General features: G+C 45.5%; 1 protein-coding gene across 3 annotated transcripts in view; it reads right to left on the bottom strand.

The window, feature by feature from the left end:
* The window catches only part of CDH6 (cadherin 6), a 200,422-nt gene that overhangs the window by 22,998 nt on the left and 151,459 nt on the right, over window positions 1-25,965 (bottom strand). For all 3 annotated transcript variants that reach the window (XM_075540892.1, XM_075540891.1, XM_075540890.1), the window contains 5 exons: window positions 17,970-18,264; window positions 14,789-14,908; window positions 11,583-11,750; window positions 8,510-8,697; window positions 5,365-5,618 (listed from right to left, as the gene is read on the bottom strand). In XM_075540892.1, coding sequence (XP_075397007.1) covers window positions 5,365-5,618; window positions 8,510-8,697; window positions 11,583-11,750; window positions 14,789-14,908; window positions 17,970-18,264 — 1,025 coding nt within the window. The remainder of the gene's footprint in view (window positions 1-5,364; window positions 5,619-8,509; window positions 8,698-11,582; window positions 11,751-14,788; window positions 14,909-17,969; window positions 18,265-25,965) is intronic.

The following is a 25,965-nucleotide window of genomic DNA, read 5'->3' as shown; positions in this document are numbered from 1 at the left end:
CAACATTTTCGTAGAAACGAGTTCTTTACCACTCAGGGTTTAAGAATCAACCCATGAGACATGTTAGAAGGTTTTGAGAATCACCACTCCCATTACCTTTTTACAGATGAAATTTGAACCCAGCTAATATTGTAATGATGAGACTTTAATGTAAGATTCTAGAACCTCAGAATTTTAATGTGTGTGTGGGGCAGGGGAATATCACAATCTAATAATTCTTAACAAAGATTGATTGAGCTGCCACACAGCGATAGGTGAAGAATAAAAACAGGATTTGAGGAGCATCCTAAGGTTCATTTTTTGATATATTAAGAGTGTCCAAGGGAAGATAGCTGATCTGAGATGCAAGATAAAGCTCTTGATTGGCAAAGTGAGATGTCCAAGTAAGCCCAGAGTGCTCTTTAGAGGCAAGAATGGCAAGGCTTCATCTCATGTACCGTAGACACATGGTCATGGAAGACCAGTTCTTGGAGAAGGATATCAGAGTTGGTAAAGCGGAGGGGCAGCAATCCAGAGGAAGCTGGCACGACACAGTGGCTGCAGCAATGGGCCCAGCACAAGGAGCGTTCTGAGGATGGCTCAGGGCTGCAAGGCGTTTCATTCTGTTGTTCACAGGGTGGCTATGAGCCGGAGCGGATTCAGTGATGCCTACCAACAAGGGACTTCCTTGATCATCTTCCTTCATTTTTAATTTGAAAATGATGACTGTTTATAGCATGTAATTACCAAAGAAGGAAATCTCAATCTTCCTAGACTTTGCAAGAAATTTATAATTATCTGCGCACATTTTTTTCCCTCATGAAAAATGTCAAGCTTAAGACACGCGCTGATTGCCTTAATAAGCTGTTGCAATCATAGACAGCAACAATAATTTCTTCCTTTTTTGGCTCTTCTCCTCTGGCTATTATGTTAAGGTCAATAATATTCATATTCCCCCATCAAATCTTTATATACAAGCAAAGAAGGAGACCACAGGGTTATTAACTCTCCCCTTAATGGGGGAGATTTAAGAATTAGTCAACAAAACACTCACTGCCATCTCATGCATTGTGGTGCATCGTGACCCTACAGGATAGAATAGTGACCCTACAGGACAGAGTAGCACTGCTCTTTTGGGTTTCTGAGGCTAAGAATCATTACGGGAGCAGACAGCCTCACCTTTCTCTCACGGAGGAATGGGGGCATTTGAACTGCTGCTCTTGGGGTTAGCAGCTTAACATGTAACCGCCTGCCCCACCACAGCTTAAAAAAGGAGTCGAGAATAGAAATGGCCGGCATGTATCACAGGAGCTTATTTATTTGTTGCTATTCTTTCCAAAGGAATTCCAATGGAGACCAAGGATTTATACCTACTGTCCAGTCACATTGATTGTGGATGTCACCGATAAGGGCCAGAGTCATCAATTCCAGCTGATTATAGCAGATCATTTGCCCAGGTAACCCCCTTCCCTCTGCCACTCCCTGGGACTATGCTGGCTTTTGTGAGTCAACAATTTGTTTTGCAATATATCTGAGAGGAGTCAGCCCTCACATGACCCACACAGTTATGATCCTTACAGCCACTCCCTGGCGGGTTCCCTTGGCTAGTGTCTTTGGACTTCAGGACTGACCGCTGCACCTCTCTCTCCCTGTTGGATAGAATGCTTTGTCTAAGTCAGCGGTAGGGGTAAACGGACACAAGTTCTGGGCTAACACTTCTGGCTGGCGCCTCCCTGTTTGACTGCTTCCTATTTCGGTCAGTAGGCTGGAGAGCTCCTGCTGTTCTCTGTGGAACCCATCTAATCAAAACTGGCTGGCGGGTAGTGTGGGGGACCCGTGGGGTCCTTCCTCTTAGCTGCAACACAAAGTGGGGTTCCCATAGGAGCTTTCCGGTCCACTGGACAGCTTTGAGGCAGGGAGAATGGAGCCCGTTCTGCTGCATGCTGTGTGTTATCTGCGGAGATGAAAACGGTGTCCACTCTTGTCGATACTGCATGGACACACCTCAGAGATATTGCGGATTGGGTTCCTGGCTGCCACAACAAAGCAAATACATCAATAAAGCCAATCGCACGAATGGTTTGGTTCTCCAGTGCGTATAGAAGCTAGGTTTACACTATCCTCTCGCCCAGGAAGCGAGCAACAGCTCTATGAAAAAGTCTGACATATCGTGAGAAAGACTACATGGTGACACGGAGACTGAGGGAGCGTGTGCGGTTAGAACAATGGTGCCCAGGGACTGGCCGGACATGGGGTTGCCGGCATCTCCCATGGGTGAGCAAGGCCATGGCTGTGGAGTACGATCAAGGGGGAGGACATGGCAGTGAGGTGTGCCCATACGTGTCTCACATGTGCGAATTGTTCAGGAGAAATGGACATCACACACATCGAGAGGTCTGCGCCACTGGTGAAATTATTCTTCTCCCCGGGGCAGAGCTGGGCACCTGGGATCTGAACACCACCCTGAAGGAAAAACCTGCACGCGCAATGCTGTACCCGCAAGCCAGAAAGAAGTGTGGGCCAAGAAAGGAGGTGTCTTCGCCTGTGAATTTTTCACAGTGAGTAATCAAAGTGGCATTTCCCCACGCCCTGACGTAAAGATCAAAGGGCAATTTACACTACAAGTTACTCAAAGAAAAAATTATTTCTGGGGCGGAACCCCAAGATAAAGGTTTGTGGCTGCAGAATGGTAAGGCAATATTTGGGGGAGGGGTTCTCCGGCATTCGTCATGCACCTAACATATGACCTAGCACCTAGGTGTTCAAGAATTAGGTCTGAAGCTAGCAAAAACTACATATAGATGTATTTCCTTAAGGAGAGAATCAATTTTCTCCTGTAAACCAAATCATTTAAGATACACATTTATAGATCCACATGCCCAGTCCTAGCCTTACATCTATAGTTCCATCTTCCCAACCTACATGCACTAAGGGAAGGCTGGCAGGAAAACGGCAACCTTAGCTGACAGTCAACCTGGTTTGACAAGCCATCTTGGTCTTTCTGAAACAAAACAAAACAAAACAAAACAACCCAAAATAATGCCGAAGGTAAGAATAGTGTTCTGTATTAACAAGAAGGAATCTTGGCACAGAACTCTGGCCGGAATTCCCAGTGGAAATGACCGCATTCATTAAAAAGGCGGGGGACTGAACAGAGAAGTAAGCACATGCCTCTACTTGCGCACTTTGAGCGCTCAGCATTTGGCCTTGGACCCCGGCAGGTGACTGGTCATTGTGTAACACCACTGGAGTGTCGCCGTGCCGGGGGTGTGACAGCCAGAGCTCCTCTTCCGTCTTAACCACAGTCAACAGGTACATGTGATCCACGGGGTTCATGAAGGGAGCTGGGGTGGGGTCGGGTCCAGGGCAAGGTGTCCACGGGTAGTCCGGTCTTGGGAAAGATAGTTTCCCAATGGTTTAGAATTATTCTCTGAGCCCACATTGGGGATTTTTGTGTTTTATAGGTGAGCCTGGTTATAAAGTTTCATTTGAACAATGGGCCCGGTGGTTAAAAAGTTGGAATTCTTTTATCTGCAAATCTCGAGTACTCCCTGTGTAGCTGTCCATGGGAGTCTTTTAAGATGGCTTTGGATTCTATAACTCTTCTACTCAAAGCTTTGGCAAGCCTCCCCATTTCAATCAGCGTGGGATCCGCTCTTAACCGAGGCTGACTCACCCACCCACCCCGGTGTGAGCGGCCTTTCTCAGCACGCCCCGGCTCCCCATTGCCTCAAAGCACTGCGCCCCGCTCCCTGTCTCCCCGCCACTGGCCAGCCCCTTTGCTTCTTCCGGATCATTAAGGAGACCTGGCTCCTGCGTCTCCTTTTTTTCGAAGCACCGCCGCCCAGCTCTCAGCGTGCCTTACACCTGCACTTCATTCACATCTCCACACACGACTGGCCACCGAGAAAGCCACTTCTGACATCGCGGTTTAAAAGCGCACCCTCTGCTTCATTTAATGTTGGCCGCATTGTGTGTTTCTAATGCTGTACATGTTCATGCATTTTCAATAGACCCCAGATCAACGGTAGCCTCCCTGAGTTCAGAACTTGGGACGGTTTCTCTGCTGTAACCTTTGTGCTGAGAACCTGGCTGCTCTACTAAGGGAGGTGCCCGGGAACAGCGCGGTGACCTGCTCAAGATGAATTTCGCCAGCTTCCCACCTCGATTTTTCTTTTAAGGGCTTGCTTTATTTATGGGCAATCATTTACACAAGGATAGTCTGGCTTAGCACCATTCTCATTTCATCAGTTAAGCTCCTGGTAAATCAAAGGCTGGTGGTTGGCGGACTTCAGTGCTTTGGTGATATGATGTGATACGATGCTTGAATTCTGAAGCATGCTCGTCCCGAAGAGGACCGAGCCTTGCTTGTAGCGTGATTTACATGACGGGGTATGGAAAGTACAGGGGAAAAGAGTGCTTGTTGACATAGGATCCTTCTATTAATTTCCCCAGGATTTCAAAGACATATCACGAAATAGTTCTTGTTATCATTCGGGATTGTATAAAAAAGGGGGAGGCATTCAAATGAACTATAATAGTGCCCTAAGTGTGATCTGATAGGTTTTTTTTCCCATTTAAAAACACACTCCCAAGGCCAGGGCTATATTCATCTAAAGCCTCGAGGAGCATGTCAACTAGACACTCCTGGCTAGCTGCAGAGTCAAGCCTGTGACTCAGCTTGGAGCCTGATGAGGCCTCCTTGATGCCCGAAGTCTTTTGAATGAGAGTGAGCGACTCTCTCTGCTCTTCTGTCTCCCTGCCTGCTGGCATTCTGCCTGCCTTGAGGGGTGGCCCCGTGTGGGCCACTGGGGCCTGAGAACTGCTGGTGCCCCACCATGCTCTCGCCGACCTTGTATCCACATGCCGCTGCACGCACTGGCCTGCCGTCTCCCTGCTTCCCGCTCGCCTTTCAGCTTCGGCTATGCGAATCTTAGGAGGGCCCAGGCCAGCATCAGACCGATGGAGTTGTGTTGGACTGGACTGGGCCGCCTTCTTGGCTAGAAGGTTGCTTCTTGATATAAAGTTTTTTCTTATAACATAGATGAGAGTACACCCTGGCCTATCACACATGCTATTCCCTCCATATTATTTCTCCACAAATTTCAGACTTCACAAAAAATCCTGGCTGATCCCGTTTGCCTGCTACTGCTTCTACATGAGCAGTGAGCTGTTTATAGCTCATGTCAGGTTTTCTAAAATTTAGTTTTATGCTACTGTTGAAAGTAGTTTTAATGAGCAAGGAGAGGAAGGTACTGTTAGGGGAAGTTTCCCTGAAAAGCACCAGTATTCCACTGGCAAAAAGGTGGTATCCATCCTCAGCTCCGTGCAGGCCACACTTCCATGAGGACGGACCCAGAGACAAGTTGCAGTAAGCATGCTTACTTGACTGGGTTCCTGGCAGCATCCGGGTCTTGGGCTGCTACCGAGCCTATTGTCGTGTTGACCTGCGCATCTTCTCTTATCTGTAGGACGTAAGCAAGTTTGCTGAAGACTGGGGGCTCGTCCACATCCTCCACCGTAATCCTAACAGTGGCTGAATCTTTGAATGGGCCCAGGTAGAGAAAACGGGGCTCAACGTGAGGGTTGGATGCTTCCACTTTGAGGGTGTACACTTTCTTCTTTTCAAAGTCCAAAAGCTTGGGGTAGAGAAAGGAGACATCTTTCAAGCAATGAACACACATAGTCAAGACATGAACCTTTCTACCCCCTCCCCCACCACCCATGCTAATCAACAATCAACAAACACGATCAGATTGCTCATGACACATTCAGGTGATGAGCCTGGGCAGCAGCAGGAAGGGCGTGTCATGATGGTCTCTCCCTACACGTAGATGATCAGGTAAGAAACAACGATATAGTCCTAAAAGAGAGCTGCCACCCAGCGCTGATGAAGGTCTGGGCTAAGCTCTTGCCCACAGATGCAGAGGTGCAGGCATCTTTCTGGGCAGGAAACAGAACCTGGTTTTGCTTTGTCTTCTAAAGCCTTATATTGGACTAGAGAGAGCCAGGCTGGAGGCAAGTTGGCAAACATGCACTAGATAATTCGATGTCAGATGTTTTTACATCTGGTCTCAATTGGAAGCACCTGAGGAGGGTTTAGAACATGCCAACATGTGTGGTTCCCCCCGCCCCTAGACTAATATAAACTAGAATAAATAGTGGTGATGGGGGTCCATTGTATTTTATTTCAGTTTAGTATAGAATTTGTGGGTGTGATACAAATGTATGTGATGCAATGCTTGACCAGGTCAACATTCCAGGTCTGTACGCTTCAGGGACACTGGCTACATCGATTAGGATGTACAACCACCACCTGTATCTTCCACCATTCTCCCATGGGTGGATATGCAATGCTTCCTAGACACTGGGTGCCCTGAACTTTCAAACATCTCTCCAGGGATTCTTGGTGCAGCCAGAATGGAGAATCCGCCTGGCAGCAGGATGCCACTTTACTGTTATCCAAACCCAAATTCAAACCAACTCACCAGAGCCAGTTCAGTCTTCTAACCCCACCCCCACCCCAAGGGACAGGGTAGAGCTGCCACAGTGCATTTCGGATACTGTAAAGGTCTGTGGAAGTAGAAGCGGTTGGTGGGTTCGAACAGCTGACTTTAACCCCGATGCCACAGGGCTCATTTCCTTTTATAGATCATGTTTATTTAATTAAAGAGTTTTCCTGCATGAGACAATAAAATATCCCCAGTGATATCCTGATAAGGGCATTGAGCTAATTATTTGCCTGAGAAAGTAATGATTGTTGTCAAAGGTCTTTGGGCAGAGTGTTTCTGCGACTGGAGACACAGGGAGCCAGGTGCTTATTGCTACCAGCCAGATTCAGATGATAATATGAGAAGGCTCACCAGAAACCCAATTAATCAAGATGCCTGCAAATGCCACTCAGCCGGCTAAGGCAATATTTCAGTTTGCATCTGATAAGGCCCCAAGAAAATTAAAAAAGGTTAATGCACACTAATGGCCTTCTAATTATATTATGGCATAAAATATTGGTCAGAGTGTCACTAAAACATGTTTGCTTGTGTTTCCAGATATTAAGACACATAATCCAAAACTTATGGGTAAAAAAAGGTTGTTTATCATGAGATAATGCTGGTATTCACTGAAGAAAAAGGGAAAACAAGACGTCTCATTGTGAAAAAAGTGAAAACATCCAGACAGCTCATGAAAATAAATACTCTTTTTGGCCTGGGAATGTAATATTTATTTAAAAAGCAACATCTCTGGCTGCCCTCGAGTCAATGCTGACGTATAGAAACCTCCCTGTGGATTTCCAAGATAGCAACTATTTGCAAGAGTAGAAAGTCCAATTCCTCTCCCATGGAGGTGCTGGCGGTTTTGAACTGCGGACCATGTAGATCGCAGCCCAACGCATCACCCCGACACCACCAGGGCCGTACTCATCAGGGTTTGTGATATTTTGGCCACACTCCCATAGACTGTTTTGTGAAGCTAGGTAATTTTGCTTTGCCTGCAGCAGGCCCTGGGTTCCGGTTGCGGGCAGCGGTGGTCAACCACAAGGAGCCATGGCAGCCGAGGGTTACATGTTGGGGTACAATTTGTCAAGCAGCAGTTTGAAACCACCAGCCACTCCGTGGGAGAAAGACGGGGGGCTTTTGAGTCCTGTGAAGAACCAGTCTCAGAGATTCCCAGGGGCAGTTCTGATCAGGTTGCTGGGAATTGGCATCGACTCAATGGCACAGTGAATTTGGAGGTTTATTTTTGGATGGAGTGAACAGGTACTGATGGAGAAACACAGAATTGAGAATGTAAAAACTTATCACTGTTGTGTTCGAGGGGGAAAAAAGTAGCTATAAGTGGTGGGAAAATGTATGTCATTGATTTGTTTTTGCTTTGTATTGATCGATGTCTTCCTTATAACATTTCAGTTTCAGGTTAATTCACCACTAAGGCTTTTGATTACTGTCTTCCAATGCATGCCTCACAAGTGTCAGTTCTACATTTATTAGTTCGCTCATTTCCTCCCGGTTCTACTTCTCCCGCTGGATTGGTCATTCCCTGAGCCCAGGGCTCTTTCGGTTGTACGTGCTATTGCGCCCCTAGCACCGAGAACACGGGTGGCCCATCGCTCATTTGCACAAGTTGCTTCATGCATTTTGACTTATGCACCGTATCTACTCTTGTATAAGTTGACCCGAATATCAGCCGAGACACTGAATTTTACCACAAAAATGGCATAGAAAATATCCTGAAAAAACTTGGCTTATACACGGGTATATACGGTAATTTGTTTCTATTTACTTACGTGGGAGCTTCTTAATAGAACACTCTAAATAGTCTGGAGGTACTGCCAACTTAAAATGATCGTGGACCTCCAAAAGCTAGCCAAAGACATCTCGGTGTACTCTGAACCTACTGGGGCTCTCCTGGCTCATTAGAAAAAGAACAGGCCAGAGGAAGGCTTATGTGAGACGCCACAGACAGCAGCCACCCAGGAGGCAGAAAACCAGCAAGGCATTCATCTGAGAGGGACGTTAAGAAAAGACAGCACCTTCTTGACCGTTATGATCCCTTCCTGGGTGTCTTGGTCGGTGATGACGTCAAACATGTCCAGCCCCTCTCCCTCTGTGATGCTGTACTCAATTTCAGCGTTCTCTCCCACATCAGCATCGCTGGCTCTGATCCTGCCGATGGGTGTCCCCGGTGGAGAAGATTCAAGGGTTTTAAACTGGTATGAACCTGTTAATCACCAGACAGAAAAGAGTCAAGCACAGATGAAGCATTCTCTATCACAACCCCAAAGGTGTGTGTGTGTGTGTGTGTGTGTGGTGTGTATTCCCCCCGCCCCTCACCCCCACAGTTCTCTCAGACAGGACCATGGTTACAGGCAGATTTGTGGTTTTCTCAAACGAAAGAACAGAGCCCCTGACTTCCTTATGTGTTTACTTTTCTGATAGCCAAGGTTACGTCTTCTGCTTCATGATCTGCCCCGCCGCACGCAGTCCACACTCCTCTGAGCCTGTAGACAGGCTTTAAAGCGGGTGGCGTGGTCGGGAGGGTGCAGTGGGAGCACAGAGGTCAAAGGCTCCTGGTAATGTCATCCGACAGCACAAATACAAAACAACTTAGCGCGGATTGTGACTGGCAGCCAATTACTAGAAATTCTTGAGAAGAGACCTTTCTGCCATCGCTAATAATGAGGTTGAAGCAAATTACAGCCATTTCGAGGATGAATCCAAATAGATATCCTTTGACCTGCGCACAGAGTGAAGTCTAGTTGTGGAGCTAGTGGTATAAGTAAATGCATTTGTTTTCTCTCTCTGTCTTGACTCATTCTGTTAAGAATTGTGAGTTTCCATTTAGATCTGTTGGTCAGTATGTACTAAAAACAAACAAGTGAGAAAAAAATAAAATAACAAAAGTATAACGTATTCTACCCTCCTCCATTATATTTCACCAACCATTCATGTGAATGGTTTTGAGAAACACTGCAGCAGATACGGATAGCACAAAAATCCAACGAGCCAGTACTGTTGATCCATAAAGTAGTAGGCTTGTCCGTGGGAAGATAAGTACTCCTCTAGTATGCCCAACTCCCATCTTTTAGAGTCTACCACCTGTTGGTGGTCTTCCATGAGACACCTTGGAAGAAAGGCCTGGTACTCTTCACCCATTCAAAGACCAACCCCCCTACCCAAACCTGTCACTGAACACCCTGTAGAGCACAGTTCTGCTGACACACATGGGATCGGCGTGCTTCATAACTGACTTGACAGCAACTGACACCCATCTTGACATTCAGTTTTTCCCTTGTCCTGGCCCAGGTCCTGTAATGAGCCCTAGCTTCCCCAAGGAGCGTGTGCAGTGAACTAAGAGACCCGGTGGTACCAAGAAGCTGGTGCGTCCTCACACTCTCCTTTCAAAGGCTGTCGCGTTAGTGAGGAAAGAGCCCTGTAGACTCAGTCTCGGTTATCCTGATGCATTCATCTCAAGTCTCAGGGCGGGGTGGGACTTTGGGGCTCATAAAACCTTTATTTTAGCCATCAAATCAGAAGTGAGCATTCTGGGTTAAAAGAAAAAAGCAACAACAACAAAAACTCTAGCTAGCTCTAATAAAACCTACATATAAATAAAAATCAAGTGATTTTACTTTGATCCATGTCTAACTCCGTTTCTAGGGAACGCCTATTAGCCAATCATCTTTCAAAGGGGCCGTGGGTAAGCAAATAGGCTTCGGATCCTGGAAGGGGACTGAAGTGACTTTCTCATGAGATCATGGTCAGACAGCGATCTTGCTCTGGGAAGAAACATTGCCTTTAAGGGACTTACCACGTGGGCGCTGCTATCTGAAGGGGTGTGGGATGTGAAATGGGCATTTATGGATATTGTGCTTTTAAAATCCATTTATTAAAAATTCCCCTTCCTATCCAGTCACGTGAGTTAATGATTTGGAAAGGACTTTTTGGTGCCTTAATTAACTATAACAGAGAAAACGGTTTATGATTACAAATGGACTAAGTACACAGTTCTTTCCACAGTTGTATTTTTAGAAACAGTAAAATGATAAATCCTCTCCTTACCAAGCTTTGCGAGGATTTAAAAGAGATTACATGCCTGATTAAATTCACAAAACACGAAGTCAAATTTCTCCTAACAAATGGTGGCATGCTTATATACATATGTTCTGCACAAGCACATTTAGGTCTGTGGCAGTAATTTTAATAGGAAGCATAAAACGAAGCTGCCTTGAAAACAGCAGGCACATCAGCCAATTATTAATACAGAAACATTGATGTTCACATTTACGAAAGGTCAACTTTGTAGCCAAGTCCTTCTCCAAAAATGTGCCATTTCTTACGAAACCAAAACACTAAAACCAGGGCTGCTGAGTTGGTCGTGAGTCATTGTGGCAGTTACATAAATTGCTGTTAATTTGAGCAAAGGGGTGGAGTTTAGCCTGTCAATCAGATCGTAGCCAATGAGCATGGCCTTCTCCTGAGGAATTTGGGAATTTCTGTCTTCCTCCCTGTTGACAAGGCTCATGGAGCTATGCTGATGGAGCCAGAGGCCTGGAGCTGGAGGAGCCACCTGGAGACCCACCCCAGCACCAAGATGCTTCCACTGCCCCTGGATCCACAAGACTTTCCACCCACTGGCCTGGGATCTTCCTGCATTTGGCCTCATTGCATGAGTCTGAAGAGGAATTTTTTTAGAATGGTATCGGACATATGGGCTAATATCAGACTTATGGACTTGATCTGGGCTGGGCTGGGATGTTTTCTTACTATGGAATTACTCTTGGATATAAAGCTCTTTCTTATACACATGAATGTCTATGAATTTGTTTCTCTCGTCAACGCCAACTCACACACTCATGGAGACTCCACATGTGCAATGTAGAACTGTGCTCTGGGGGCTGTCAGGCTGTGACTTTGGGAAGCAGATCATTAGATCTTTGTTCCAAAAGGTCTCTGGGTGTGTTTAGATGGCCAACCTTTTAATTAGTCGGCCACTGAGTCACCCAGCTTTCTCCCAGTTCTTTCTCTAAGTTCACTGATCCTTGACAAAATGGAAAGTAAACATCACTTTTTTTTAACAAGTTAGAATTTTAGAAATGTTCCTACTCTGGGGAAACCGGGGAGGGTTGTCGTTGACGTCAGTCAGCGTGATGTTCACTGTGGTGGTCCCAGACAAGCCCCCCATCTGGCCGCCCATGTCCTTGGCTTGAATCACCACTTGGTACTGCTCCCTGTTTTCCCGATCCATGTTGAGCAAGGCTGTCTTGATGATACCTACGGAGAGGAGAATCAGGAGTGGAAAGGGAGGTGTAAGGAATGCCTCATGGACTCATTTATTTATGCAAACAAAGAGATTTTCACCTACAATATGCACAACCCTGTGTAAATGTCGGGGGTGATATAAAAATGATCATACAGAACCTTCAGATGGAATTATACCAAATTATAAGCACACAGGGATACATTAAAAAAGCACAACAAAAAACAAAGAATCCAAACATGCTGTAGTAGGAGAACAAAAAATAAGTGTAAGTCAAATCCTGGACAGAATAGGTGGCAAGAAGTATAAATATTAAGAATTAGCAGATGATCCAACAAAATGTAACATGGCGCATGGGATAAGGTATTCTCCAGTAGCTGCTTAAGAAAAGACACTTAGGTGTAATATGAGACAATTGTTAAGGAAGCCAACTACTTGAATTGATTTTTGAGTTTCATTTTACTGATTTGGCTAATTGCTTCGCAAATCTACATACCATAATGAATGCTCGGGGATTTTGTAAAGCACAAAACTTTGGTCTTCAGAAAACACAGCATTCGTTCTCTCATAATTAATCATCTAGTCTGATCCCAGAGATTTAGCTTGTAAGCTTGTAAGGGGATGCAAGTAGTAGCCCAGCTGGTCCCAGCAGCGGCCAGCACTTCAAAGTTGGGTTCAACTGATCTCCATTGTTAGGTAGTTATAAAATAATTAATTGGAAGAACGTCTGAAAAGTTAGCCTCTTCTCGATGAAGGATTTAGCTTAAATTAACCTCATGCCTTCAAATATTCCCCAACAAGCCTTTGTAATTTTTAACCTTTGATGGTAGCTCTTTCCATAACTGAACACCCAAGGAAGCTGAACATGCCTTCCTTCACATTTGTAAACAAGAATATCAAAGACAACAGGTCAATTTTGAACCAGGAGTCCAACTGTCCAGGACAGTGCAGCTGCTTCCGGGTCTCTACATGATAGAGCATTTCTATTTTAATACAGGTCACCTCAGCCTTTTGTCCTTTCAGGTGAATCATTCTGAAGCTTCCCTCTCATTTTCTTTCTCCTTGGCATCCTTTCCAACGTCCCTGCTCTGTTTAAAACACCGACTTCTAACTAGATGGAGCAATCCAGGGAAGCTTTGATTTCCTCTCGCGATAATAGATTTTTGCAAAATGCGTAAAGGGAAGTCAACTCCCACGAGGACAGCAACATCTGTGTAGAATTTCCTGACCACACCCATGCTGTTCATTTAAGACAATCATCCTCAGACCGTGTTAGAGATTACATTGTGGTCGCCTCCCCTCTCCTCCACCACTGTCTTCAATATGTGTTGAATTCCTAACCCTAAGGGGCCCTCGGCTTAGTGGTTTTGTGTGGGGCTGCCAGCTGCGGGAGAGTCGCAAGGCTTTCTCTTCTTGTAAAGAGTTAAGTCTCAGAAACTCGCTGGGGCAGTTCTACCTGTCTTACGGGGGCGTGATGAGTCAGAATCGACTCCATTGCAGTGAGAGACTTGGGAATCTGATCCTCTTTGGACACAGGGTTTCCTCGTGTAGTGTGTATATAACATAGTGTGTTTCCTAACCTTAATCATGTCTTAGTTATAAAAAGATCAGATTAGAATTTTTACAATGCAAGTTGGGAAGGTAGACGCTGTGCGAGTTTCAGCCAAGAAGCAAAGAATGATGGAAGAGACAAAGGCCTTCTCTGGAGCCAGAGACAAAAGAGAACTGCAAACAACCAACCAACCAACAACCCAACCCACCCCCCAAGCCACCACTAACCAAGACAAAAATAAGAAACAAAGGCCAAACTCATTGCCTTTGAGTTGATCCCACCTTGAAGCGATTCCACAGGACACAGTAGGGTTCCCAAGACTGTACATCCCTACAGAAAGAGAGCCGCAGCTTCCTCCCTTGGAGCTTCCTCCCTTGGAATAGCCAGAGGGATGATCCATTAGCGTTGAGGCAAGTAGCCCACCGCTCAACACAACTGCTCCACCAACGGCCCTGACTCAAGAGGAATCAAGTATCCTGATTTCAAACTTTTACCTCCTGTATCATGAGAAAAGTCATTTTTCTTTATTTTACAAATTACCTGTGGTGTTCCAGCAAAGCGAGACTACTAATATTCAGCCGGAAAACCAAAACCAAACCCAAACCCACAGCCGTGGAGTGCATTCCTCCCCATAGCAGCTCCTTTTCAGTTTCTGAGCCTGTTAATCTTGGCAAGAGCTCAGCCTTTCATTGTTCTCCCATGGAGCCGGTGCTGGGTTTGAACCTATGACCTTGAAACTAGCAGCTAACACTTCCCTGGCAAGTGCCACCAGGACCCCTCTTTCTTCTTGAAGAAAGGACAGGAAAATGAGCCGTTAACGAAGAATCCCATGTAGGTATTTTGCTTTGTTGGATGAAGACCACCTCCGGATAGGCTAGCCAGTGACGTGACAACAAACGTTGCAAAATCTCTCTGGCTTCATGGGACTGAAGTTTACTTCTTGCTCATGCTCCGCGTGAGCCAGTGGAAGCTCTGCTTTCATGCCTTCAAGCATCCAGGTGGAGACCCCAGCTCTACCCATGATGCGGGGATCATTTCGGCTAGTGAAAGGGAACGTGTAGATGGGGTATTCACTCTAAAAGTTCTGCCTGGGGTGACTCCTGCCACTGTCACTCTCGTTTTATTGTCCTACCTAAAGCACACGGTCACAGCTGTCTTCAGGGCTGGGCGGACAGTTCCATCCTACCAAGGAACTAGTAGGAGTGGGTCTCCAAAAAGAATGGTCTTTTAACTTCACCTACACCTGGGAGAATAAAACAAAGACAACGCCTATGTGTTCTGAATCGACCCTAGATAAACGTGGTGCATGGAAGGCTCCTTGTCAGATTTCTTGATTAAAATGCTCTGGGTGTCATGCTCACAAATACATCACTGGTGTTGGGCTGATGAATCTAAGGGAAATTCAATCACACTGATTGTTTTTTTATTAAAAAATGCTAGCTCCGCTGAGCATGTCAATTAAAATTATAGACAGTGAAAAGGCCAAAAAGGAAGTCTAACCCGTTTCTGATTCAACTGAGAAATACGGCTGTCCTTGGAGGATGCTGTAGACAACTTTTGCGCTGTTCCCGTATGTTGGATCATCAGCGTCAGTCGCTGTGACTTGTATGACAAAGGTGCCTGTGAATGACAGAAGATGAAAGCAAGTTACAGGTCTATTTCTGGTCCGTGATACATGCGTAGAAAGATACAGCATGACCTCACTGTTATACAGAGCAATCTAGGCCAGGCAGTGGACGTGGCGAAAGCACCTGGGAGTTCTCCCTCAAAGGAATGGCATTGACATTTATGAACATCGAGTGGGTTATTCTAAAGATAAATGTGATGGTCATGGTTTTGGATGGGATTTATATCAACTCATCCCTCCAAGGGGGATCAGACTCTTGTGATAGGAATTCTTACTGGTGAACCAATTAGCATCTGGTATTTATTTGCCAAAGGATCAGGTTAGGGGTTGCCCACTCAGAGACACAAGTTTGCTGGGAATTCTGAATCACAGGTCTTCTTCCTCCTGGGAAGTGATGGCATGGGTGTGAAGTTTGCAAGGCCAGCTTTTTTGTGACTTTCGGCACGCTGAAGGGTCAAAGCACACCCAACTCAGCAGCACAGAAAATCACAGAGAAACAGGCAGAACTCAAATGAACTGTTTATTGCCCACTTTCATTTGAGATCTAAGCCACGTGACTAATCGATACATTAGTTATTTGCAAAATCCTAGCTTCTAACAAGTTGTAGGTATATTGAACTGCGAGGAGGCAGTTTTGGATTAAATCGAGGTGTTACTGCAACAGCAGAGCCTAAGCAAGTGGGACCTGGAATTCACAAGATGATCTTGAATTAAGTGCACAAAGAAGGCCGTGATGCTTCAGGTCGACCTTCTTATTTTAGGGGCCGCAGTTGCCTAACTTCCTGGAAATTCCACGCACATTTCTACTGGAGAAAAAGGTCTCTATATTCTCAAAGGAATCTGTGACCTCAGAGAGAAATAATACTCTCTGATTTTAGGGTCATATGCACACACAAGTCATTCCTATGCTGTCAGAGTTCATGCTTGCATGCATGAAGGGGGCAGAGGAGTTCCAGGTAGGGTGTATTAGAATTCTTACAGTGGCTTAGTAGTATCGGAACAACAGTTACGAGCCAGTCGTGTGGCTCAAAGGTTAGTTAAGGGTTAGGCTGTTAGCCAAAAGATTGGTGGTTCCTACTGCTGGAAGAGAGAGCTCATGGCCTGCTCCCGTCAAGACGGCTGCTTTGAGGCACACCCACCAGGAGCGATCAGCATTTTGTTTACTGAGCAAGTGTGCGGGTCACACGTTGGGCATGGAATGTTCCGGGGACATAATGCGTAAGGCAGAGAGCTTGTCAGTTGCCAGATAGCATGCTAGGAGCTCATCACCTGCGTTCCCATTCAATCTCCATCATAGCCTGTGGGAACTGACACTTGTCGCTGAGAGTAAGAGAACACGGGGGCTGTGCCGCCCACTGCGGTATGCAGCAGAGAAAGGTCTCAAACTCAGATCTGTTTGGTGCCCATTTGGAATTCCCACTCTTGGCTGACACTATTTTTCTGTAGCCTCTCTGAGATGTTTGCATCGATCACAAAGATGTCCTGTTAATTTATGAGAACGATGAAGAGCAACATGAAAAAGCTTCCCTTTTGGAAGGCCTATGAGTGTCAGCCGCCCTGCAGTTTTTTTGCACAACGGTAAGTTCTATAGAGATGTCAAAAGTGCAGGGGGCGTTCTCTGGTTGTAGCAGCCCTGGACGATGATGGAGAGAGGGCCCTTTACGAATTCAATCTGTCTTTTACTAGTGAGAGGGAAGCTACATTTTTTTCCCCTGATGAGTTTTCTTCTAATGGAATTTCACTACTCCTTTTGGCGTTGGTGAAGAATGTGCTTTTTCTAGCAAAACAAAGTGGTTTCAAGCAAAGACAGGAGAAGCAGCTTCCTCCTGAGAATGATTTGGACGTCTTACGACCATCTCAGTGGGTTGGGTATTTTCAAACTCTTGGATCTGTGAGCAAAACCGACTCCACATCTGACTCACAGGATTATAGAACTAGAAATGTTTGCATTATGTAATTCCAGCCCTTTAGAATTTGACACTGAGCAAAAATAAAAATAGCCCTTTAACGAGTCATTTAGAATTTGGCAGTGTCTCCCACCAAGTATTTTAATATGATTGAGAGTGATGTCAGTAGTATCCTTTAATAAAAAAAATGCAACCCTTCTCCCTAGTTAAACAAATAAAACCCACACATTTTATGTTTAAAATTGGTAGCAGAATGATGCATCCACAGTGAATTCACCAAACTAAATGTCATGGTAGCCTTCTTGTCGTCACTTAGTAAAAAGTGTAATTAGTAAAAAGACATATCCCCTACACACACACATATATATATTTGCGGTATGGCTTATGGACTTAAACAACTTCTCGAAAGTCTCTTAGTTAAACAGGTGGTGACTTATAGTCATAGTTGTGACTCTTGAGCCCTGAGTGTAACTTAAGGCTGACTTTGCATATTGATCTGGAGTCACTTATCAGGAGCCTGATAGCCACATGGGCTATGAGCAGTAGAGAAACTGGCTGTCTTTTCCGGCCCACCAAAGAAGTGGGCGTCAGAGGCACAGGGTCCCGATGTGGGAGCTGGAACGGAAGCGGCGTAGATGCCAGGTTCTCCCTTTCCATCTCCCATCCGCCTCTGACACTTTCCATACGTCCTCACTGGGAGAAACAGCAGTTTCTTAAAAATAAGAAAATAAGCAAGACTGGAGAATTTTTAGAGGGGCCCTGGTCGCGTGGTGGCGACACAACGGGCTGCTAACTGCCCGGTGGACAGTATGAAATGACCGGCCCCTCCACGGGAGAGGCAGGCTTTCTATGCCTGTGATGAGTGACCGACTCAGACACCCACAGGGGCAGTTCTATCCTGCCCCGCAGGCTCGTCAAGCGTCAGAGTTGCCTCCATGGCACTGAGTTTGGTGTTTGGTTTGAGAGGACTATTTAGAAACTTGGGACCACTTACAAAAAGGACAGACATGGATGGACTGAAATACGGTATTTTAGAATTCAGCATCTCTACCTGCATCCAACATGGTGCATGCCCCTCCTGTGAGCTCCCATTCAGATGCTGTCCTAGGAGCGAACGTGTCTGGTGGCAGGGCCACCACTCACTCACCGACATCAGCCATTTCGGGGACGGTGGCCGTGTAGACCTCCTTGGTGAATATCGGTTCATTGTCGTTGATGTCATGGATCTTGATGATGAATTCAGACTCGGGTTCCACGGGTCTGCCTGTCCTTCGGTTTACAGCTTGAGCTCGCAGGATGTAAACAGGTTTTTCTTCCCTGTCTAGCCTCTTGGTGGCCTGGATGTCGCCTGTGTTTTCATTGATAATGAAGAGATCGCCTGCTCCATCTCCTGAAAGGATATATTTAAGTGATCCATCTCCTCTATCCTGGTCTGAATGTAACTAGTGTAGAAAAAAAAATTAAAGAAAATAAAAGTCAAGCTTGTGATCCTACAAATGTTTTCATTTTTTGTCTTGACGATGCATGCTATGGCGACTCTCATTCAATCCTCCGTAAGAGATTCGGATGTTGATCCTTTGACAAGTTACATGAATTCTTAGTATGTCATACGTCACAGTTTCCCAGGATGGGAACAGAACTTAGGGATCATCGAACAATTATTATTTTGAAGAAGGGACAACTAAGGGCAAGAGCAATAGCTCGCTCCCCAACGACATAAAAGGAGAGTACAAGACTTTGCGGAAAAATTCCTTTATCTCTTCATTCCATTTCTTCCACAAACCCCTGAAGGCCCCTCATATTAGCCTGGCTAGAACGAAACTCCTATTTTTACTACATTGTGACCGTTTTCAGATTTTGTGAATAAACAGCCCTCCTCCCATTTAAAGCAGAGACGTTAGAGACCAGGTAGAGAAGTACTGTCATTTGAGAAAACACCTTGAGTTTTGGAATTAGCTCTGGGTATATTCTACCTCAGGGTCGAGTTTGCTTGGGGCATATTTTGCTATCTTGGGCAATTGAAGAAAGGTCGTCCTTTAGTTTAATATGATGGAGATTGTAATCGCTTTTCTGGGAAGAGATATTAGAGATATTATATGAAAGTCAAGTTGGAAGCGTAGAGAATCACATGGGATACAATTAACATTAAGATTTTCGTTTCATGTAGGAAAGTCCTATCTAATAATTCGCACCATCCTGGAACAAGGACAGCCTGCCTGAGAGGTAGGCACCTGAACCTGAAGGTAACCAAAGGCACAGATGACTCCTTTTCTGACTCTGGGTCAAGGATTAAATCAAATGGAGGCCAACATAGTTTTTATATGGAAGATGATAATTCTAACTTGGAAAAATAACCCATTTCCTAAAGATTATTTCCACGATGTTGAGTTCTTATTGCTTCCTTTCCCTCTTCCAGCACAAGCATAAACAGTACCTCATAGATCTTTAGATAATCAAACCCTATGCACAAATGACTAAAAAGTGTTTTTTTTGTGTGTGTGAAGAGATCTGTTTATAGACCCTACAACTCATAAGATCAAGGTAGTCTGAGTGGAAATACTGACCATCTCCACCTTATTTCAACTCAGCCTGACCAGGGCATGGACTATGTGACAAGAGACAGCAGCAGCATAGGATCTGTCAAGCCCGGGTCCTTTGATGAACACTGCACAATATGCATAGAGAGGTGTCTACAAACATCTTGGGAGATAGCATCCTAGAGTAAAATGAGCTTTTACAATATTTTCTTCTTTTTTCTTTAAAAGCAAAAACAAAAAAAACCCCAAACTAATCCCTTCACTCTAAAAATTCCATGGAATGTCATTTATTCTAAATGCGGAGAGAACAGCATCATGCAACCTATGTGTGTGTGTGTGTGTACATATGTACACACCTACATATGGAAGCCTACAGTGCAAAGTTGTACTTGCCTTTGTTTAATACAGGTTTCTTTCTTGTTTTGAGAATGTGTTTGGGGGCTGTCACCCATAGGGAAATGCCCAATAAACAATTTTCCAAGAAACACACGTTGGGAAGCATGAACTAATTCAATGTATCATTTTGAAGCCAAGTAAATGGATTTTTGCGATGATGACATTATTCATGTAGAGTTTCTAAAAAAGCAAAAGCAATCGCACGGCTAGTAGGGACGAGTGAGAAGACTAGAGCGTGGTCCGAGAAGAGGGCTGCAGATCGGTCCCGGTGCCATGTGCACCTACTCATGAAACAGGGAGGAAAACTGGGCCCAAGACCACACAGCTCACGCTCGTTGACAGCAGAGTTTGGTGCAAAGAACATTATTCATACAATTAGCAGCCTGGAAAGCAATTTGGCAGAAATAATGGAAGAGAAATGCAAACGGGGACGAAATTGCTTAGAAGTGAGGGGAGCGGAATAACAAATGTAAAACAAGCGCACTCCATGATTTGTGTAATGTGCGATGCTGAAGAAATGTTGAAACCATGATCGCACAGAAAGAGCCGCTGGGGAAAGTTTAACTCTCCCTCGTCGGATCCTAATGACCGAGGAGAGCTCTTAAACAGCTCTTTCATTAACTCAGGAGCATCAAAACCAACGTCGCTGCCCTTTGGGCCATCACTCCGGAGCAGCCCTGGTGCAATCCGACACGCGCAGGGAGCACCACAGACCCGGGCATGGCTTACACTTCTGGTCTTTCACTCACCTAATCTAAGACGTCTATGAAGGACGCGGTACCCCAATCGGTATCCACGAAGTGAGGGTATTAAGAGCTACATGACAAGAAGCTGTCAACATCTAACTCAAGACAAATAAATACGACATGCATTGCTACAAGCAAGGAAGAGGTTGGCAAAAAATGATGGAGACAAGGGAAGACACGGGAAAGGCAACAGAAGACATCACACCTCGACACAGTCTTACAATAACCTGGTCGTTTAGCGTCACGCGGGGCAGCGGACTTCAAGGTCATTTCAAACCCACCAGCCACTCGGAGGGAGAAAGATGAGGCTGCTGGCTCCTGTACAGACACACAACCTCAGAAACCCTCTGAAGCCGTTCTCGCAAAGGTCCCTGGGAGTTGAAATTGACTCGATGGAAATAATGAGCTATAGGGCTGGAGACTCAGGGTGAATGAGTGTGGGAGGGAGAGGGGGGGAGCACACCACAAAAAGAACAGCAAACCAGCAACAAAGAAAAGAAAGGAAACGAAAATCATGCAATTGGAAGGGTGTTCTAAGTTATCAAGTCTCTTCCAAGTGTTGTTACTGCTATTAGCTTGCAGTTCCTAAGGAGGATATTTTTGCTCGGATGGTGACTTTGAGAACTTTGCTTTGAGGACTTTGAAAACCCAATTTCGTTCACCCGCGGTATCTCTAAGGTAAAATCTGTTATCAAAAGCTGGTCTATTCTTCTTCAGGGTGGCAACGGCTGGCTTTGCATGTGATTTATTATCTTCTTCATTCCGCAAGCTTCTCGGCTCTCCTTTCATCACGTTTACTCTGTAATTGCTGCACACTTAGTAGGTGAATACCACATCTGGTTCAGAAGATTTATTCAGGTAAAAGTAATCAGAAACTTATTTTTAGCTGTCAGAAGAGCCCATTCCGATGACTTATAGAACAAACACCGGAGACAATATAAAAGGGCAGAGGAGATGCCAAAGAAGAGTGCGAACAGAGGGGTTTGCTTCGCCCATCTCCACTCTGATTTATCAATATTTGAAAACCAGTGGGACTGCGCATCTCTTCACTCAGGCATTAGCTGATGATAAAACCATTGAACCTCACACACACCCCGCCCCCGCCCCCACCCGAGTGCACTGTCTGGGTCCCACACGCACACAGATCAACGTCTCGAAGCCCACTTGTTCTTTCTGGCCTCTCTCCTCCCCTTCCGCCAAACTCCTCCCGTGGGGCCCGCTCTCTTCTCTGTCTTGGGTGGAAAGTGCCAGGGAGAATGGTGGTGACAACCAGACATCAGGGGTTTATTGAGCACTTAGATTTTAATTGGATTTTTCCTTTTGTGATGTCATTCATCATGGCCACTGTAAAAGACAGAGAAGTTAAAACAACAAGTAAAAGGCTGTAGGCTGCCCCAGGCTTGTGTTTTTGCTTCTTCTTTTCTTTTCTTCTTTTTTTAAAGTAATTTCAGTGTAATGGGGCTGTTCTATTAAGTTTAATCATCTGGTTCACTTTTAACGATTCACCATCAAGTCAAAATTATCCCCTTCCTCCTCGGAGGCGCATCGCCTGGGTGGCTGGCAAGATTTTTTACCCCGGTACCTGCAGTGCTTCATTCCACAAGCTTCTTGGTGCTGAGGGTTGTTTTTGGTTCTCCTGTTGATTATTGTTTAATACAGTATGTTGGCAGATAAGGACACAGGTATCTGTGGGGATAGATGTGGCCCCCTGGAGGGAGCCATCTAAACAGGGCCAGCAGTTTGGCCTGCTGGGTGCCACTGAGACCACCCTAAATCTATGGTCATCGAGTCAGTTCTGACCCATAACTCAGCCAGCACGCTGATTCTGACTCCCAGTGACCCTATCAGACAAGGTAGAACTCCCCCTATGGGTTTCTGAGACAGTAACTCTTTGTGGGAGAAGCAAGCCGCATCGCACTCTGGCCTGGACTCAGAGACCCTGCATAGTTTCTGAGCCTGTAAATCTTTACTGGAACAGAGAGCTGCAGCTCTGTCCTGCAGACCAGCTAGGGGGGCTTGCATCAGCAACCTTGAACTTTGCAATCCAACCCTTACCCTACAGAGCAAACACAGCTCCGTTCTGGGAATGCAACATCGTTTTTTATGACTCGGAGTCAAATTCAAAGCTTTCACATTAATTACACAGAGGCTTAGTGATTCATGAAGGTACCTAATGCGGCTCCCAGGGAGCCCTGGTGGGGCGATCGGGTGAGCATTGGACGGCCAAATGCAAAGTTAGCGGTTCGTACCCAGCAGCCATCTGGAGGGAGAGAGACGAGGCTGTTTGCTCCAGTAAAGCTTCCCAGACTCAGGAAGCCTACAAAGGGCACTCTGAGTTGGAATCAACTCACTGACAGTGGGTTTGGGTAGGAACGTGGTCCCCTTCCTCACCTTACCTGTGAGTCACTATCTGGGTGAGAAACCACACAGAATCTTTGAAGTAAGCAAAAGAATCATTGAGATAGAAAATAGGATCTCGCGAAAAGTTTACCCCTTGCCATTGGTCTGATTCTGCCTCGTAGTGAAGCTGCTTGCGGCGCCTCGGGAGGAGTGTCTTTCCATAAAGATTACAGCATGGAAACCCCGGAGGGCAGGCAGACTCCATTCTAGGGGTCACTATGAGTTGGAATCGACTTGAATGGCAGCTGGTTTGGAATTTAATGTTTTGGTTAAACACACATTTTATCTGGATGGCAACTTAGGGAAGGTATCTACAGCCTCCTGAGAGGAGCCGCAGAGAGAAAATCTGCAATTCTTCTTTTTGCTAATATGAAAATTTGAATTTTGTCTAAAATACTTGTATAGTGCCATGCAAATACAATGTGGCCCTTGAAGCGATGTAAAGACTTCTAGTTTGCAACACCCTAGGTCACCGAATACAAGCGAACTCGGTGTCATCAAGTCCATGCCGACGCATGGCGACCCACTAGGACAGGGTTGAGCTGCCCTGTGGGTTTCGGCAACTGTAACTCTTCACAGAAACAGAAAGCACCGTCTTGCTTCTGAGGAGCAGACAGTGGTTTCAAACTGCAATTAGCAGTTCGATGCTTAACCACTATGCCACCAGGGCTCAGGAGAGCTACGGTGAAAAGACGCTGCTGTGTAGGATAGAGACAGAGAAATGGCAATGAAAGGGGAGAGAGAGAGGGAGAGGGGGAGAGGGAGGGAGAGGGAGAGGGAGAGGGGGAGGGAGAGGGAGAGGGAGAGGAAGGGAGAGGGAGAAGAGGAGAGAAAGAGAGAGAGAGAGAGAGACTTCTGTGAGGAATAGGTTGCTTTTTAAAAAAAAAATAGGGAGATAAGCTTATTTTCAAGCAATGCTCACATGCAGATATGTTGCTGTTACTTTTAGGAGCCGTGGAGTCAGTTCTGATGTTAGTAACCTTGTGCACAACAGAACGAAATAACACCTGGTCTCGCACCCTTCCAACCAATTGTGGGTTTGCTCCCATTATTGCAATCACTGTTGCTGATCTTCCTCTTCACTGCCTGGCTACTTTACCCAGCGTGATGTCCTTTCAAAGAACTAGCCACTCCTGATAACGCATCCAAAGTTTGCAGGTGACGCCTCCCATCCTTTATTCCCCCTACGAAGCGTCCTGTGTATATGTCTTCCAGGGCAGATTCAATATTCTTCGCCAACACCATCGTTCAAATGTCCTTCTACGGCAGGGGTGCTCAGTACATCGATTGCGATCTACTAGTCGATCGAAAATGCAGTGTGGGTAGATCGCATGACATTAAAAAAATAGACGCAAGCCTATCATCAATCCCGTCACTTAATTGATATATAGCGCAGCCAATCAGATGCAAGCTAGGGTGTCAAACGCATGCGCAAACAACTGAGCTAGGTGCAGCAAAACTGACCAGCTAAGTTATCGCCAATTTTTAGACCTTGGTTTTTTCTCTTAAAGTTTATGTAAGAAAGGGTATTAAAATGAGTCGGGGAGCTGGAGCAAGTAAGAAGACAAAAATGTATCAGTTTCCTACAGAATGGGAGATTTTGACACTATAAGCCGACATTGAGCTGAAATCCAGAGCGCCTGAACAGTTCTGGAACTTACTGGCAGAGGGAAAGTACCCAGACATGAGAAAATGTGCTACCTCCTTGGCTGCATTATTCAGCTCTACTTTATTTATGTGAGTCAGCCTTTTCCCACATAAAGATCATTAAGTCCCAGTACCGTTCCCCCATGACTGATGGTCATTTGGAAGTGTGCTTGAGGCTGGCTGTCAGCAGCTGCTGTCCGGACTACACATCCCTGGAGCATTCCATTCAGCGCAGGTCATCCGAGTAAACTCAGGTCATGACAAAAAATGTATGTAGTTAACTGTGTTGTGCAATATGGACTCATGAGGTTATGCAAGGTACATAAACAGACATTGTACCTATAAAGAATTCTCAATGCGTTTATGAATAAATGTAATAAAAATAAATATATGTTTTGCATTTTTGTAGTTGGAAGATCATTTCGACTTGATCATTTTATAAGTCGTTCGCATGCTGACAAAGTGTGAGCACCCCTCTCCCACGGTCTTCCTCCTTCATTGTCCAACTTTTCACATTCACAGGTGAATGAACAAAAGACTGTGTCCGGAGCGCCATAGTCTTCAACGTGATACACTTGCCCTTCAACCACTCAGTCTTGCGCAGCAGAATTGCCCAATGTAATATGTAGTTTGTTACAGAAACACGTAATGCTAATCAATACGGCTGATGTTGTGAAGACCAGTGAAGAAATGACTGGTAGAAAAAATTCCAGGGAGAAGTCGAACCTTCTCTGACTTAGGTGGTAGGGAGAAGAAGTAGATTCTGTTTGAGAGGTGACCGTTAGGAGGGACATGGACTTGTCTCTCACGCCTGGCAATCGTATGCATAACAGAACACATGTTGCTCGGTCTTGTACCACTTTCATGCTTCCCCTGATATGTTGGAACCCGTGGCTGTGACAATTGTGTTAGTTCATCTCCTGAGGGTTCTCTAACTTCCTACTTTACTATCCATGGCGTTCCTTTCTAGGGATTGGTCTTTGCTGATGATAAGTCCAAAGTAATCAAGACCAAGTTGTTTTTTTTGCCATCCTTCAGAGGTTATAGGGTTAACTTATTTTTTAATGCACCTTATTATTCATTTTAATCTATTGTATTTGAAGGTTAATGGTTTAGAGTGGTCTACATTATTGTGACAGGTTGCCAGTCGTTCCCCCATCAGCCACTCATCTCTTCTTCTCTGGTGTCAGTGATTTATAGGACATCGAGCTACTTAGTCACATGACCAACTTTCCACAATGGAGGATGTGTGGATGTGCAGCGGGCAACTTCAGTGTCACTTGGGTGGAAGGAATGTGCTTGCAAGTGTGAATTCTTCTCTGTTTTCTTTTCCTCACAGGACGACATGTAAATGAGACAGTGACCTGGCCTTCTCCAGACTAATGAGGACACAGCCCCAGGGCTTGGCAGAGCCACA

Source organism: Tenrec ecaudatus, chromosome 2, assembly GCF_050624435.1.
Source record: "Tenrec ecaudatus isolate mTenEca1 chromosome 2, mTenEca1.hap1, whole genome shotgun sequence".
Classification (NCBI taxonomy): domain Eukaryota; kingdom Metazoa; phylum Chordata; class Mammalia; order Afrosoricida; family Tenrecidae; genus Tenrec; species Tenrec ecaudatus.
The sequence above is the reverse complement of the archived record's forward strand: the minus strand, read 5'-3'. Positions and strand labels throughout refer to the sequence as shown.